General features: G+C 38.8%; 1 protein-coding gene across 6 annotated transcripts in view; it reads left to right on the top strand.

The window, feature by feature from the left end:
* The window catches only part of CTBP1 (C-terminal binding protein 1), a 430,675-nt gene that overhangs the window by 117,680 nt on the left and 296,837 nt on the right, over positions 1 to 16,158 (top strand). For all 6 annotated transcript variants that reach the window (XM_019478526.2, XM_019478523.2, XM_059721474.1 and 3 more), the window contains exon 2: positions 13,683 to 13,837. In XM_019478526.2, coding sequence (XP_019334071.1) covers positions 13,780 to 13,837 — 58 coding nt within the window. In that variant the 5' untranslated portion in view covers positions 13,683 to 13,779. The remainder of the gene's footprint in view (positions 1 to 13,682; positions 13,838 to 16,158) is intronic.

Genomic DNA, 16,158 nt, shown 5'->3' with positions numbered 1-16,158 from the left:
CTAAGCTATAACATAAATCTCAGCCCTCTGGCTCCAACCTTCTTCCTACCACACCAGGTGTGCTCCATCTCTCACCATCTCAAGCTGCTCTTGTATTCAGACTTCTTTTCTTTACTCTCTCTGGCAGAGCTCCTTCTCCCTTAGCTACTAGCAGGGAACTGCCAGCCTGGTCCCAGCCCTGGGGTTTATATAGGAGCCAGGCCCTGCCCCTTCTAGTCAGCTGACCAGCCAGATGTTGGTCACTAGCTCCCTCTGGTTACCCTAGCAACCGGCACCTGAGTATTTATTCCGGCTCTACAAGTAGTAGGCACCTTAGTGTCCTGCTACAAACTGAAAATGAGTTGCTAGTGCAAGAACATGGCCAAAAGAGCTATTAAAATCCTTAGATGCATAAGAAGAAAACTTGAGTTGGGAGTAGTGAGGTTATTTTATATTTGTATTGAACAGTGGTGTAGCTGCTTTTAGAATGCTTTCTCCTTCTGAGAACTAGACTTCAAGAAGGATCTTACTAAATTGCAGAAGTTCAGAGTGATAGTTATAATGATTAAAGAGTTCAAAATACGCCTAGAATGAAAGAAGCTCAAACAGAAAATTGAGGTTTGACTCGATTGTAATCCATAAGCATCTACATAGAGAAGATAAATTAGAGGTCTTTATAATACAGGAGAAACAGCAAACTTAGTGGTTGTAAGTTGAAGCTAGTTAAATTCAAACTAGAAATAAGCCACTCATTTTTAATGGTGAAGGTAATAAAGTATTGACTTAAGGATGCTGGTTAATTATCCCATCACTGGTAATTTTTAAATCAAGACAGTCTGCTTTTCTACAAAATATACTCATGTTCAGATAGAAATTATTTTGGGAAAGTCCTGACATATGTTATAGAGAAGATCAACTAAATCATCAGAGGGTGCATGTACACAAGATGCTTACTGAGCAATAGCTTAATAACACTGTGCAGTAGTGTGCCCAGCAAAACCCATGCTAATGTGCTACTGAGGAGTGTTATTAGGCTACTGCGCAGTAAGCATCACTAAAAAACTGTGCACCGGCAATAGTGCGAGTTATTGTGCATTGATTCAATACTTGGTTGTCCAAGTACTAAAGTTAATGCATCATAACTACGGTGCATTAATGAATGTGTAGAAACGCCCAGAATGTTCCATTGTGGCCTTTAGGTATTAAATCATTTTGAGAGTTAACAGTTTTGCTCCTTTATTGTGTTATTCCTCATATAATTTTGTTATGTGTTTTAGAGCTCTGTTTCAGTAATATGAATATAACTTTCTCTGTTGCAACACTACATTTAAGGAGTTTACATTTTATTTGTGACTAATCTGTTGATCCCTGAAATTTGCTAAACCTCCCTGTGCAGTTTCCCTTTGCCTGTAGTGACATCTAATGGTAAGGCAAAGTTGGCTGAGTGCTGAATCCTTAGGTGCTTGATGTTCAAACATCTTTTTCCCTGTAGCCAATCATGTGTTCCTGTTATGTCCTAAAAAACATATCTCTGTCTTTTGGCATCAGATATCTCTTGTTTATTCTGTTCACTGTACCTTGATTTTAACTAAACTTAAAAAAAACAAACAATTTTTATAACAAACTTTTTCAGTATCTCATAGGCAGAGTTGATAATTTTATACCATGTCCTGTTTGATTTTTAAGGAAAAAAAACCTAGTCTGTTCCTGAGAAATTATTAGAAGGAAATGGGTCTTTATATGAAAAAAATGCCTTCCTGTAAAACTTTGGCACAAAATTGTTTTTCCAGTTATAAAATCACATTTTTGAGCCATGCATTGTAAGAATTCGGTTTCTTTTCCTCCTCTCTGAAATTCTTTGATGTATTTTTTTTTAAGTTTGGTACCAGGGGAGCTCTTTCTAACCAAAACTACTGAATAATTCATTAAAACTCAGAATTAAGAAATCAGATTTCAGGTATTAAAATGTTAATTTATTTTCTGAAATTCTTTTTACAATTGAACCTAATTCATCATGTTGAATTTCAATGAGTTCTACAGGGTTACTACTTTAAATGTATCCCATTATGAGATGGCATTTTTTTATTTCGGGCCCCAAATCCTTTTGTTCCTCACACATCTCTCAAGTACTGTTGTTTTAGTGTCCATTGTTAATATCTGAGATGCTGAATTTTGAAAAGACCGCCATAGAGTTCTGTTTACCATAAGAAACTTTTCCTGTGCCTTTCAAACTTTGTTTTTTTCATTTTGCTTTTTTCACGTGCACACACAATCCTGTGTTGCAATAAGTTACTATTACTTGTATTTCAGAGCAGCTGTCTGTTTTTCTATGAATATTTATTTAATTATTTTATCTGTTGCATTCAACTTTTACATGAGGTTTTGTTTTTCACCTTTTTTTAGTTGGTGTTGGCTATATTGTTAAACTGATCCTGAGAGCCTCATAAAACTGATGTATCTGTAACGCCTGTCCTGACAGCAGCCTGTGGCATGGAGAATTGTTTGTATGAATACCTCTCTGCTCTACATACCTTTGTATATCCAAAGTCAACTTTTTTGTTTTGAATTCAGTTTCTATGCTACAGGAATCACTTAGAATTAAGTTGTGTGCAGTTTCATACTTTTTCATAGGATCTTTCCCTACTTCATATGCATTCTTATAATTCTTGAAAATTGTAAAGTTCAGATTTTACTGTCTCTTCTTGATCTAAACTAACTCTGCCAGCTTTTATACTATTAATATTTTTATTAACACTTATTTTTTATAGTCCGTAATGATCTGCTGGACCTACCTGAAGTCGTTTTTGGAATTGTTGACAGTGGTTTGTTTGGCCCTAAAGAATAAGCTAGAGATCAAAGTTCTTCCACATATATCAAGAATGATGCCACTTTATTCAAGCAATCAGCTTGAAAAAAGAGAGGAATATAGTCCAACCAGACTATATGTTCAGTTATGTTTCTGTTCCTCAGTACTAGCGCTTGCTCCTGTACTTTTTCTATTCTGTTGTCCCAAGGAATTTTATGTATAAGATACAGCAGACTAAATTGGAAGGAACTCACTTAACTTATCCTGCAGAGATCTTTTATAATCTTGTCTTCAGATTGAGCTGATTAACAGAAATTTAATTACTCCTGTAGGTCTTTAAAACTCCACACGCTAATTCCACCATAGGTTTTGCTTTCATGGCTTTTTGCCAAGATATAAACACATTATTTGAATTATTCTTCCCCATAACATCTTGTCTCAAAATTCTACCATGAACACTCACATTGTTGTATCTTTCTCTTTGCTTGACTCTGTATCTCCTGTTTTGTCAGGTGCAAGATGCATTGCTCTATACTCTTGTCACATTTATGAAGTTTACATATTGTATTTATTTGAATATAAGACAACCCCCAATAATTAGATTCTGTATATGCAAAATTCAGAAATCTGTTGTAGTTTTCCAGATATAGAATCCAATTATTAGAGGCTTGCCTAGAATTTGTCCCCCTCCCACTGCTACAGCAGGGAAAATAAATCTGGAGAGTCAGATAGCCCCCTGCCCTCCACCACTTTTTCCCCCTGCAACTGCTTCTTTTCATTAGTGTCAGACCCTGCTTTCTCTGAGCACGTGGAAGTGAGGCTGTGACTTGGATGATTACACAGTCTGGTGGGTGGCAAATTGGCTAGAGGGTTGTACCCAGAGAGTGGTGGTGGATGGGTTGGTATCGACCCGGAAGGGTGTGGGCAGTGGGGTCCTGCAGGGCTTGGTCCTTGGACCGATACTCTTCAGTGTCTTCATCAGTGACTTGGATGAGGGAGTGAAGTGTACTCTGTCCAAGTTTGCGGATGATACAAAACTGTGGGGAGAAGTGGACACACCAGAGGGCAGGGACAACTACAGGCAGAACTGGACAGGTTGGACAAATGGGCAGAAAACAACAGAATGCAGTTCAACAAGGAGAAATGCAAAGTGCTGCACCTACAGAGGAAAAATGTCCAGCACACCTACAGCCTAGGAAATGACCTGCTCGGTAGCACAGAAGCGGAAAGGGATCTCGGAGTACTAGTGGACTCCAAGATGAGCAAGAGTCATTAGTGTGACGAAGTCATTAGTAAAGCTAACTTCACTTTATCATGCATCAGCAGATGCATGACAAACAGAACCAAGGAAGTGATACTTCCCCTCTATCGGGCGCTGGTCAGACCGCAGTTGGAGTACTGCGTCCAGTTTTGGGTGCCACACTTCAAGAGGGATGCGGATAACCTGGACCCAGAGAAGGGCCACACGTATGGTTAAGGGCTTGCAGGCCAAGCCCTACGAGGAGAGACTGGGGCACCTGGACCTCTTCAGCCTCCGCAAGAGAAAGTTGAGAGATGACCTTGTGGCTGCCTATAAGTTCATCATGGGGGCACAGAAGGGAATTGGTGAGGTTTTACTCACCAAGGCGCCCCTGGGGGGTTACAAGAAATAATGGCCATAAGCTAGCAGAGAGCAGATTTAGACTAGACATTAGGAAGAACTTCTTCACAGTTAGAGTGGCCAAAGTCTGGAATGGGCTCCCAAGGGAGGTGGTGCTCTCCCCTACCCTGGGGGTTTTCAAGAGGAGGTTAGATAGACATCTGGCTGGGGTCATCTGAACCCAGCACCCTTTCCTGCCTATGCAGGGGGTTGGACTCGATGATCTGTTGAGGTCCCTTCTGACCCTAACATCTATGAATCTTTGAGGGGGCAGATTTGAAAACTTGAAATAAACATAAATGTAGTAATTTATATACAAGCAAATTATTACAAGTACCAATAGGCTTAGTTTTTCAACAATTGAGCATTTTACCACTTTTGGAAGCTGATGTAAGTTTTAGTGCAGGTACTCCAGAAACATACTTTTAAGCACCATTTTTGTACCTACTTTTATACAGTACAAACTATACATGATATTAGTCAAAAGCCAAAAGGCTCATGATTTACCATATAGTACACTAAGCTGGGCTCCAGCAGGGTCAAAGGCATTTCAAGCTATGGTGACCCTGCAGCTCAGCATTGTTCATTATGCGTGTATATTCCAGGTACTCCCAACAAAGGATTCATGTGCTAATTAGCTCTCCACTTATGATTGGGACCTGGTGTTCTTGTCATGAGTCCTGGGATCTTCAGAAAATGTATTTGCAGATGAAGTGCAGGGTAAACTTGTCTGGCTCTGCCTTATGGAAGGCAGGACCACACTAATCATATGCAACTAACAGATGGGGGGCAACAGACTGGGTGTCCAGACTGTGGAATAAGCTCCTTCCAGAGGTGGTACAATCATCTACTCTGGAAATCTTCAAAAAGAGACTGGATGGTCACGTTGCTGGGGTCAGGTGACCCCAGTTGTCTTTCCTGCTTGGTGTAGAGGGTTGGACCCGGTGACTTTCTGAGGTTCCTTCCAGCCTTACAATCTATGAATCTATGAACAGAGAGATTCTGGGTCAACTGTCTGGGGCCCCATTTGGTGATGTTTGCCAGGCATTATGGCTGGCAAAGAACCAAGAATAATTGGAAATGGGAAAGAAAGACATTGCTTAGTTGTGGGAATGCAGAGGAAGTTGAAACTTATTCAGTGTAGTGGCTCACCATGACTTGAAAAAGAGTCAGTGCTGAGAGGGAATGAGCACAATGGGCTCTACCATATATCTTATTCAGTTGGGCTGTACTAATCGATCTCTGTGATAGGTTGCCATCAGTATGTTTGCCTCTTATGGGTCATATGTTTTAAAGTTGGCTGTTCAGTGTTGGCTGTATTTAATCAACTTCAGGTTTGGTTTCTACTACTAAGCACATGTTGCTTTTGTCAGCAGTTTAATGATAGACTACATATTTAGTCAGGTTTCCTTGTATGTGAATATAAGATTTCTTCCCATGCTGATTGGGGGAATGGGGAAACCTCATCTTGTACTTGAGTAAATAGGGTAAGTTTTTCCTTTTGTCCACAAGGGCTTTCCCAAGCTTTTTGCATTGTGCTGAAGGTTCTCCTTAACATGCATCATTGTAGCAGCGGAGCTCGATCAGCCACACATGTGGTTGGACCGAGACTCCCAGATTGTGACCCAGAAGTACGGCTGGTGTGCCAGGGGACACTGGCCCCAGGTCAAGTGCAGCTTATGAGGACTTGACAGTCCTGATGGGAGGGGCGTAACACAGAGGCAGAGCTTAAAAACTACCTGGATCAGGCATTCATGAGGACAAGAAGTGGCTGCGACACTACAGTGGCGGCCACATGCCTGAGGGATTGCCCCAGCAGGGGCGAATGGTAGGAACTGCAGCAGCAAGCAGCTCTCATAGAAGCTGGCTCGGAGGGGCTGGGCTACTTACCAGAAGGTGGGGACTGGCTTTCCGCAGTGATGATGACTGGAGGCGGGCTGGAGCAGGCTAGAATGACCTGCAGGCAAAACAGAAAGTTGCAAGTAAAAGGGCCAAGCAGAGGGGAAGAAGAGGCAACTCTCCCTAGCCTCAGCAGATGGACTGTGTTTCTGGATATGGACTTTTTACCTCCTGAGCAGAGGAGATACACTGGTGCTGTGGGTTTCGTGTCTTTTATCCCCAACGCCAGAAAAGGACTTTGAGAAAACCTTTGGAACATTCTTTACCTGTGTTTGTCATCTGGGAGGTGCCAGGCAGGGTGTAAGGGAAGCAGAGCCGCTGTATAAGGGCACTGAAGATCAGACTCTCTCTTTTCTATAACACCAAAGACGTGGCAGGGGAGAACTTATAGCGCTCACACAGACACATGAACCAGCAAGCTTTTGATATACCAGGGAACGAGTATACCCTCTCCTGGCAAGAAATCCTGTTGGGCATCAAAGGACAAGCACGAGAGATTACAATCGTAACTTTGAGTTTTCTTCAAATGGAAGAAAACTTGGAAACTCGAGAAATGATAAGAGTGTTCTTGGGGAATGCCAATAGTTTATTTATCCTATAATTTCACATTTTGGTTGTGTGTGTGTAATGTTTTTATTTGATACTATATTAGACAAGATTCCGTTTCCAGTTTCTGCTGTTTTCTGCTTTTAAAGCCATAGTGCATAGACACTGTAGATTTCAGAAGTCTACAGTTGCATTTGTAGTACAGTAAATTTTGACTGCTGCATCTCTTCTGCCTCTAAACTGACAGTCAGTGGAAATAATCGTGGCACAGAATGTCTTCATCCCCAATAGATGACATCTCCTTTGTAAACATGAAGTATATAACCTGTGAGTCCCTCTGGACACTTCTCTGACACTGGCTATTCAAACGGCAACAGCTGCTAAAAACACTGCCTTCTATTTGCAGCTACTCATGACAGTACGCTAGGTCATGTGACATGGTTTTGACTTTGGTGATAATGCATTGGTGACTACCAAGGTACACCACTACCTGGGAACCAAACTACAGACACTAAAAATACTGCTGCTGTTTCAAAACATGATAACTCAGATTGTCAAAGGCATACTATCTCAGCTCTCCAACCACTACACTGGTTTCCCTCTGGAATTCCATATAGATCTTGCCTGAGCTATCTCAGGAATGTTGCTTCTCTCTAGGTATAAAAGCCTGTGATCATTTGGTATTATGTAGTTATCACCAATGAGAAGCGAAATTTTCTTTCATGTATCCACAGGGCTGTGGAATTTGCTTCCATGAGTGCTAAGAATGGACTCTTTTTATCTCTTGGCACATGATTCATCCATGTTCATGTAAACCAGAAAAAAGAATTCTTGAAATAGTGGGTGGGGGTGAGGGGAGGGAATGAAATTATTGAATCTGTCTTTAGGTTGTCCTGGGACTGACATGCAGTTTTGAAAATCATTCACAAATAATGGTGATGAATCGTGGAATTAAGTACCTGGATGGACAGAATTTTCTAACTTTTATCCTAGTTCTATTTTTCTGTTGAAGGAAGACATTTGTAGCAGAATATACTCCAGTACTTATGTAGTTGGTAACTGTTACTTTGCAACTTTATTTCCCACTTTGCTTGGTTTTCCATTTTCCATCTTCCCACTTTGGCTAGCTTCACAAATTCTTTTATATAGTTGAAAGAGGCAATAAGGAGTCTGAAGAGGAGATCATTCTCTGGGTTTTGTATGAACCATTACTGTGTGCTCAAGGCAGTCTTCCGTTTCCAAATATAAACTAAACAAAATGTGCCCTATGCCCTGAACAGCTTATACTTTAACCTTCTTACTAAAGACTTATTTTGTATAAGACCTAAAAGCCTAGACATCTTTCAGAAAGCCATGGCCTCTGTACTTAAGTTTAGTGAAAGCTTTATCAGTTTGAGTAAAGTCTCTCATTTCAATGAGGCTAAGGGAATGATGGCTTCCACTCATAGCCATTTAAGTTTGACTATGACAGGTTTGATTGATTGATTTTTTTTTTAATTCCCAAGAGTTCCCTTAGTTATTTAGAGAGTGAGCCTTCGGGCCATCTTATCTAGAAAGGAGTTTTCCCACTTTCTCATTTCTTGGGAGGTCAACCATGCACTTGAATTATTTTTGTGACCTCCTTTCCAGATAGCCGATTGCCTCATGTTCAGGCAGCTTCTGCTTATCCACGAACCTCCATAGCTTTCCTTATCAATTTTAAAAACTGGATATTCAAGTTTCTATCCTTGCTAATTATCCTGATTTGAATTTGGTGAATTTAAACAGTATGCAGTGAAAACTCTGAGTAGAGACCCTCTCCTTTCCTTTCTCCTGGATTCCCTAACTCTCAGTATAAGTCAAAATATTTTCACAGAAAGACAGTGTATTGTTTGAAAAATGTTTTCAAACACCAAAATCACTCTTACATTTGAAGATAAAGAAAAGCTCCTTCATATTCTTTTTCCAACAATGCATATTTTGAAATCTTTAGAAACCGTTAGCAAATTAAAAATGGGCTTTATATATCCTTGTTCCTTAAACTCCAAATGCTTTTATAGGAAACACTTGTTAATGTGCTGCTTTCAGTGTATTTTCTTAGGTTATTTGGAATCTATTTTTTGTCTTGCAATACTGAACTATAGCAACTACTATTAAATACTGTTTGGTGTTTTGTGGTATGAGTCTTAATTCATTAGACAGTCTGCCTTGTCTTTTCTGTCAAATTCTAAAATTAAATTATTCATGTTGTGGCTTACTAATTGTAGTAACTGATGCTCAAGTAATTATAAGGCTTTTGTTTTGCCTGAAAATACTTCCCATATCATCATTTCCTCTTTGTTTTAGTTTTATTACACTTCACATTCCCTGGCAATTGGTTTAAAATTAAACCTATGTTAATAACATGATCATTTAATTTTAATGAATGAAGGTTTGGGGACTTTTTTGCTTTTGTTTTGTTTTAACTTGTGACAACTTGTTGCCAATAAAAACAAATAAGACAATATGTTTTAATGAGATTTGGAACAAAGACCAGTTAGCATAAACAAGCTGATGTGTTTATTTCAAAGTAGCTGCTGTAGAGGCAACAATTGGGTAACACTTATGATTAGCATTGTGTTAGGTCAGTGGTTACAGCTGGTCTGTTTTTTTCTGTTACTTTCATCCAGTTTTCTTCATAGAAGTACAGCAGGAGAGCCTTTTGGTGGTTAAACAAAGCAGAGTGCAATGAGATTACCACCAGTATATGCATGTGCAAGGTGGGAAGTTAAATAAATTATACAAATGACCAAAACGATGATTTTTTTTTTTTGCCAGGACTGGCATTTACATTTGCAGAAACTGAAAATATTTTAAATAGAACAGTAGTGTTAAGATTTTACATATGTCATTCTTAATAGGATGAAACAATATCTTTCTTAATATCGCAATGTAACTTTAATATATTTTTGCAAAAAATAATGGGTAGTATCATTAAGTTTTTAAAATGTATTGTGCAAAGAGCCAAAGGCTAAAGTCAGGATCAGGGATTCTTTTAGCACTATACTAATATAGAGGAAGACACTATCACTTCTGTAAGGGCCATAACAGTTTTTAACAAAGGGTAAAGGGATACAAGCAAAATGATTGATCAGGGTGAAACTGGGTCCAAATCATCTGCTGGCCTTGCAGGCCAAATGCATGGTGCCAGGCCAGGCCATGGGCCAGATCCAGCATACAGAGCAGTAGAACCTGGTCCACAGGATTGAACTTGCCGGAGGCAGCAGGAATTTCTGTTGTTGCTGGAACCATGGAAGCTGCTGCTCCTCATCGCCATATCACCAAATATTTATACCCGTGGGGAACTCTGTGAGCTAGATGACACTTGAGAAGGCCATTACAATAATCTAATTAGACCTCCTGCATACCACTAGCCATAACTCTTCACCTGTTGGTAGTACAATAACTTGTGGTTGATCTCAAGTTTACATTGTGGAAAGAGATATTTCAATTTTAAAGACCACACATTGTGCTGATTGTGCCACTTTCCTTGGTAATTATTGTAACAGTAAACTGCTTTACCTGTATCTTATTAGTTGTATCTTATGGTATCTTGTATCCACATGTATCTTATTAGTTCCATTTTTTCCCCTCTCAGAATATTTGCTAGTTGTGTATTTGTCCAGTTGGGTTGTTTTTTTGTTCCAGTATTTCTAACCTGGGATCCATTCATAGGCGATCCCTCTGTGCCTCCCACAATCCTCCTGGCTGCAGAAGGATGATGGGGAGGGTAATACAGCTTGACTCCTCTCAGCCCATGTTCCGTAGATCTGGCTATGACTTAGTTTACCTGCGTTCCTTTAGCTGTGGCAAAGCTGGGGTCAGACTTCCAAGTCCCTGCTGTAATATAAGAGAATTACAATTCTCTTCTAATTATTTAATACTTGTTCATTTATGTTTGCATCATCCACATTTCCATTTTCTTTTGTAGGTTTTAAAATGAGCTGACATGGTTTTAACAATAATTCCCCACAGTTGTGCATCTTATTTGCATTATGTCTTACATGTGAAATCCAGGGTCCTACATCTCTATGCAGAATATGTAGTGGTATAATATTATGAAGGGTTTATTAGGGTTGTAGATCACAGACCAGATGCTTGACTGTGAATGAGGAGCACACAGGAGGGTGCAAAGATGGCTGATACACTTCCCCAGTATTGAGCCAGCTGTATCAGTCTGGTACCCTTGCATAAATTACAGCAACTTGAGGACTTCTTCAAATAATGCCAGCTGCTAACAGCCCCAGTGAGCTCATGTAGCAGTTGAGGAACCAAGCAGTATAAGGCAGGTCTCCTGTGCCTTAATTGGCATAGAAGCCATCAGGATCCCAGTACACTGAAACAGGTTTCTCCTTGTCCTCTACATTTGATTGCTTTATGTTGCTGCTAGGATTCAAAAAGGATACAGTGCAGAATGTGAACAGAGAGATTAACTAAATTTAAATACTTTCTAGCAGCTACTTTCTCATAATATTTGTAATTTATGAACCTTACAGAGGACCAAAAAAATCTAAAATAAAGTTGTGTGTTAGGTGACCCAAATGAATAGCAGAAATGTCATCATTAGTCATTGAAGCTCCTTTCCTTGCTGGTGGTTGTTTCAGAGCCTACAGAGTGATTGCAGATCACTGGCACAGTTGGGTTTGGTGTAATGCCCAGGCATGCAATCTGTCGATGCAGTTGCACCTGCTATTTAAGAATGCTGTATCCTGCATATAGAAGCAGTTATCAATATTATTTCATTTTACTTGGATATAAACTTAAAATATTTAAAAAATCCAATTTTTTCCATGTAGTGTTGGAAACAAACTTGCCTTACCTTCATAGTTGGGCTCCAACACTTTTGTGAATGTTGCATCATACATAATGTCATCAAATTGGAATGATAACCTGTTAGTTATTTAGAGAGAACAGACAAGACTTTGGACTTGAAGTCAAGGGAAGAGGAAGCCACTGAAGAAATGTGAAGAATGGGTGGAACTGCATTGAGCACATGCAAGGAGGATACTAGTGATGTGTGCTGTTAAGGTTTTCATATGAAAACAGCCACTGAAAATGAAAAGTAGCTCTGCATAGTGCCAATATTGCAAGTAGACCATCTTGGGTAAATGTGCATTTGTTTCAATGCAAATAAAATATAATTTCTCTGTTCATAGTTTCTTAAGTTTAAGATAGTATACTACGTTTTATTAATGCACAAAACATTCTTATTGTAAGTTGATGAAATTTGCCTATATTTTAAGGGCAAAAAAGTGGTGACCAAGTGGTGGTCTGCAAGGGGTAAAACTGCTGCCTCCGGGCTCTCACCTGGCTGCTACTCTCCCCAGTGCTCTAGCAGCAACATTATCTCTCTGGGAGGGCATCAGGGCTGAGCAAGGCAAGGAGAGAGTTTGGGGGTAGGTTCTCAATGCAGCAGTGGGGGAGGGGGTCCTTGTGTCACAGTAGGATGGGAGAATCACGCCGGGGGGGGGGGGGGGGGGATGGACACGCTTTGCAGCAGTTGGGGTTGTCCACACAGATGTGGGAAGCACCCTGGGGTGCATCCCCATGGTGACCTGTGGCTCATCTAGTGCAGCACTCGTGGCATGTGGCCTCTGGGGGCTTAGAAGTTGTACAGCCCTGCTTTATGCTTTGTCTTTAGAAAGAATCAGTAATTGTTAGGGCCCCTATAATGCAATCTAACCAAAGTTGTGTAGGAAATAAAAGGTGGGAAAAGGTGTAATAATTAAGTGTTTACCTGTGGGGACTTTTTACCATCTTGTACCATCTACACTTTTCCTTTGTCAGGCTCTGGGAACTTTGATCTCAAAAGCTTGCAGAAAAGGACAATTTTCTTGCCATTTTCCAGTTGGTCTAATAAAAGGTATCATTTTGGAACCAAGTTCTAGTTTTTTGTATGGTTTGTAATACTACATTTGACTTGTTTCAGAAAACACTCCCATAAGGTTGGCCTATTATGTGTTTGTGTGGGCATTAAAAGTCAGAATCAGTGATATATTGATCACACTATATGTGCACCTCTCTTGCATGTTTTTCTGTTTTCATACAATTTTGGGGCAGATCGCGGTGTGTGTTTAGCTTAAAATGATGATTGCTGCTTCAGTGTTTCAGAGCAGGAAAGACAGTTACATCTAATTTGTATTTTTACTTGCACAATGTCTTGTTCAGTTGCGTGGAATTGAAAAGTGCTTACTTGCATTGCTTGCCCTGGTCATGCCCAAAATTGAGGCCCAATTGCCATTTTAGTAAGTGTTAGAAGTTGGCACTTGGAATGCCATTGTTATGTATTTCTTTGTATGCAATATGCCCCAGAATGTGTTTGCTAGGTTTCTACGTATTGATCTCTTTCTGTGTATTGAAAGGTTTAGATTCTGACTTGTTAGAAATATTATAATGTGCTTAGTATTTCAAGTGGTCATTAAAAACACTAATGTCTTTCACTGTTTGGGAAGCATGTTTCTGTGACTAGTTAGTGTAATGGGTAAATGATGTAAAATAATTTTATCTAGGCTGGATGGGTACAGAAAGGGTATGGTGTAGATGGGAGAATACATATGAAGCAACACAAAAAAGAATAGAAAAGACAAATTGTCTTAGTTTTTAAGCTCTGTTTGTACACTTTCATTCTTTAAAAACTTTAGTCGTGTTTATTTTGAAATAATCATATGGCATTTTAAAAAGAATCTTCCATATATCATCATATCTAAACTTTTAAAATTGCAAAATATGATGCTAAATCTGAATGTGATAATCTACATTTTATAGATTAAGAATTTTTATTCTTTCTCTTTGCAGGTGAGAAGACATTTTGAAAACAATAATTTTTATTTGTGGCTGCTCCTTGAAGTCTAGCTGCAGAGTGCGTGGTGACGTTTTCTGAACTTCCAGTCTCATGTCTCTCATGGACAAACACAAAGTGAAGCGGCAACGTCTAGATCGTATATTTGAAGGTTAGATGCTACAATCTATAATGTGACTTCATTAAACTGTTTAATGAATTAATTATCTTTTTGGGAGTTGGAAGTGGGTTTCTTATAGTGATTAAACTTCTTTTTAATTGAGTTATAGTGCCTTTCGTTATAGGCTTTCAATCACTGAATGAGTAGCTGTGATTATCATAATTGTGCGCGTCCACTGTTTTGAGATGAAAACAGAGCTAGCTGGATAAGAGAAATCTAGTATTTGAATTTCAGCATCATTGTTCTGTGCTTGTGTCAGTCCATTTACAGCTTGGTAGTTTAACCCTTGCAATTTTTAAATATATGTTTTCAAAGACATACTAGTATACTAATTAAGAGTCTTCCATTTTCTCTGATATTCTTCTACAGATGTCTGAATAGATATGCTTAAGAAACAGTAACTGAGCCTTCAAACAGCACAGAGTGTAAAAAAGTACTACAGAGATCTGTACTGGTAGAAACCAGATCTCTGTTACTTGGAAGGATTTTCATGAATTGGATGTCAGTTTATCTCATGTCACACACAATTTATATTTGTATAATGTGTGTCAATACAGGAATGTTATGTTGATTCAACATAGAATAAGGTGAGAGAGAAATTTTTCCGGATTTTAATACAAACAACATTTTTATATTTTAAGGAATGCAGAATGACTAAAGCTGTTTGATGTTTATATGAAAAATGTTAACCTCTTTTTGGACCGTAAGTGGCTTCCCACAGCTTTAGAGCTACAGAAATCCAATCTGGATTTTTAAAATGTCAGAGCTGTGCTGTATTCAGGAGGGTCTGCCTGCATCTCGATGGTTGTCAGTGTGGGATCTGTGTGAGTTTGTTGCTCACTATCCATGCAATTTTGAAAAGTTTTCAATGGAACAGAAGTTAATAAAGGCTCCATGTAAGACTTAGTAGCTAAATGCATCGACTTTATAAGCAGTGATATGTTAGGATGCGACTTCCAACATATTATTTTGCAGAAATGTATATAATGGATAAAGTTGAAAAACTGGACATGTAGTACAGCTGTTAAAGAGTGCTTGTCTTCACTGTCATTTTTCTTCCTTGTCAGTCCCAGCAAGTTAGTTAATTTTTTCTGTTCTGTTAATTCTAAACATCTGTTTTCTAAACAGATCAATATTTTTTAAAACTCGTATTTATTTTTCACTGTCAAATCCAGTTAGTTACAAGATTATATGCTAATTATTGTGATTATTTTATATGGTGTTTTGCTTTATAGTTGAATTTTTTGTAAGTCTGGTATAACATACTACTATTAATGTTACTTTGCATTAGCGTAAGCAAGCACTTACAAAAGAAGTATGCTTCAAAATGATACAATAATAGTGTTCTGGTTGTAGATTTGTATGGTACAGAATTTTCACCGGTATTTAGTTTGTGAGGGAAGCAATAATGCACTTAACTTCCATTACTGGAGGCCTGATTCTCAAAATTAAGTAGTCACAATTCTGAAGACAGAAAGTGCAATTATATGTCCCAACTTTTTGCATGAAATTAATTGAAATGCAACAGTTGTGCTAATACATTCGGTATCTGCATGTGCAAAAGGTCATTTCTATGTTTGACCATTTTCCTGTGTCTTTGTGTAATTTGCACAGTTGCTTATGGTAGGTGATCATGCAAATTAGGCAACAAATTGAATATGCATCACTGAGTTCATTATAAACCTGTAAGTGATTAAAGTGAAGCATGGCAAGGGAATCAGTAAATTTCAGTTACTACTCAGTAGAAAAAATAATTCCATTATTTTGAGAATAATTAATTATCTTTTAATGCAGGTGAACAGGTAATTTAAACTGTAAGTTGATTGTGTGCAACTATGATTCCATTCAGTGGGATCCTTTTTGTGGAGACACTTTCAGTGGTATATACTGTTGTGTAGTACAATAACTTGCCTTGGTCTCTTGTGTAATTGCACAAGAAAAGCAAATGCAATGTTGTGTGTATTAACAGAAGTATTGTATGGAGCTTATAATGGCCCTCTACTTAGTATCGGTTAGGCCTAAGCTGAAGTACTGTATTTTAAGAAGCTTAATTGGAGAGGTGCCAGAGGTGAACAACAAAAATGAAAAAGCAGTTGCAATGCAAGCCATATGGGGAAAGGCTGAAAGAGTTAGGTCTGTTTAGTTTGGAGAAAAGGGGATTTGGGGAGGAGGGGTGATGAAAATTTTCAAATATATGAAGGACTGTTATAGAAGACATGTTGCAACCGGTTTTAATTGCTGCAGAGAAGATTTAAAACAGTTTTCAGGCAACACTTCCTAACTGTAAGAACTGTGGGACAGCAGAACAAGCT

Source organism: Alligator mississippiensis, chromosome 2, assembly GCF_030867095.1.
Source record: "Alligator mississippiensis isolate rAllMis1 chromosome 2, rAllMis1, whole genome shotgun sequence".
Lineage (NCBI taxonomy): Eukaryota > Metazoa > Chordata > Crocodylia > Alligatoridae > Alligator > Alligator mississippiensis.
Note: the sequence above shows the minus strand (reverse complement) of the source record. Positions and strands in the feature narration are given on the sequence as shown.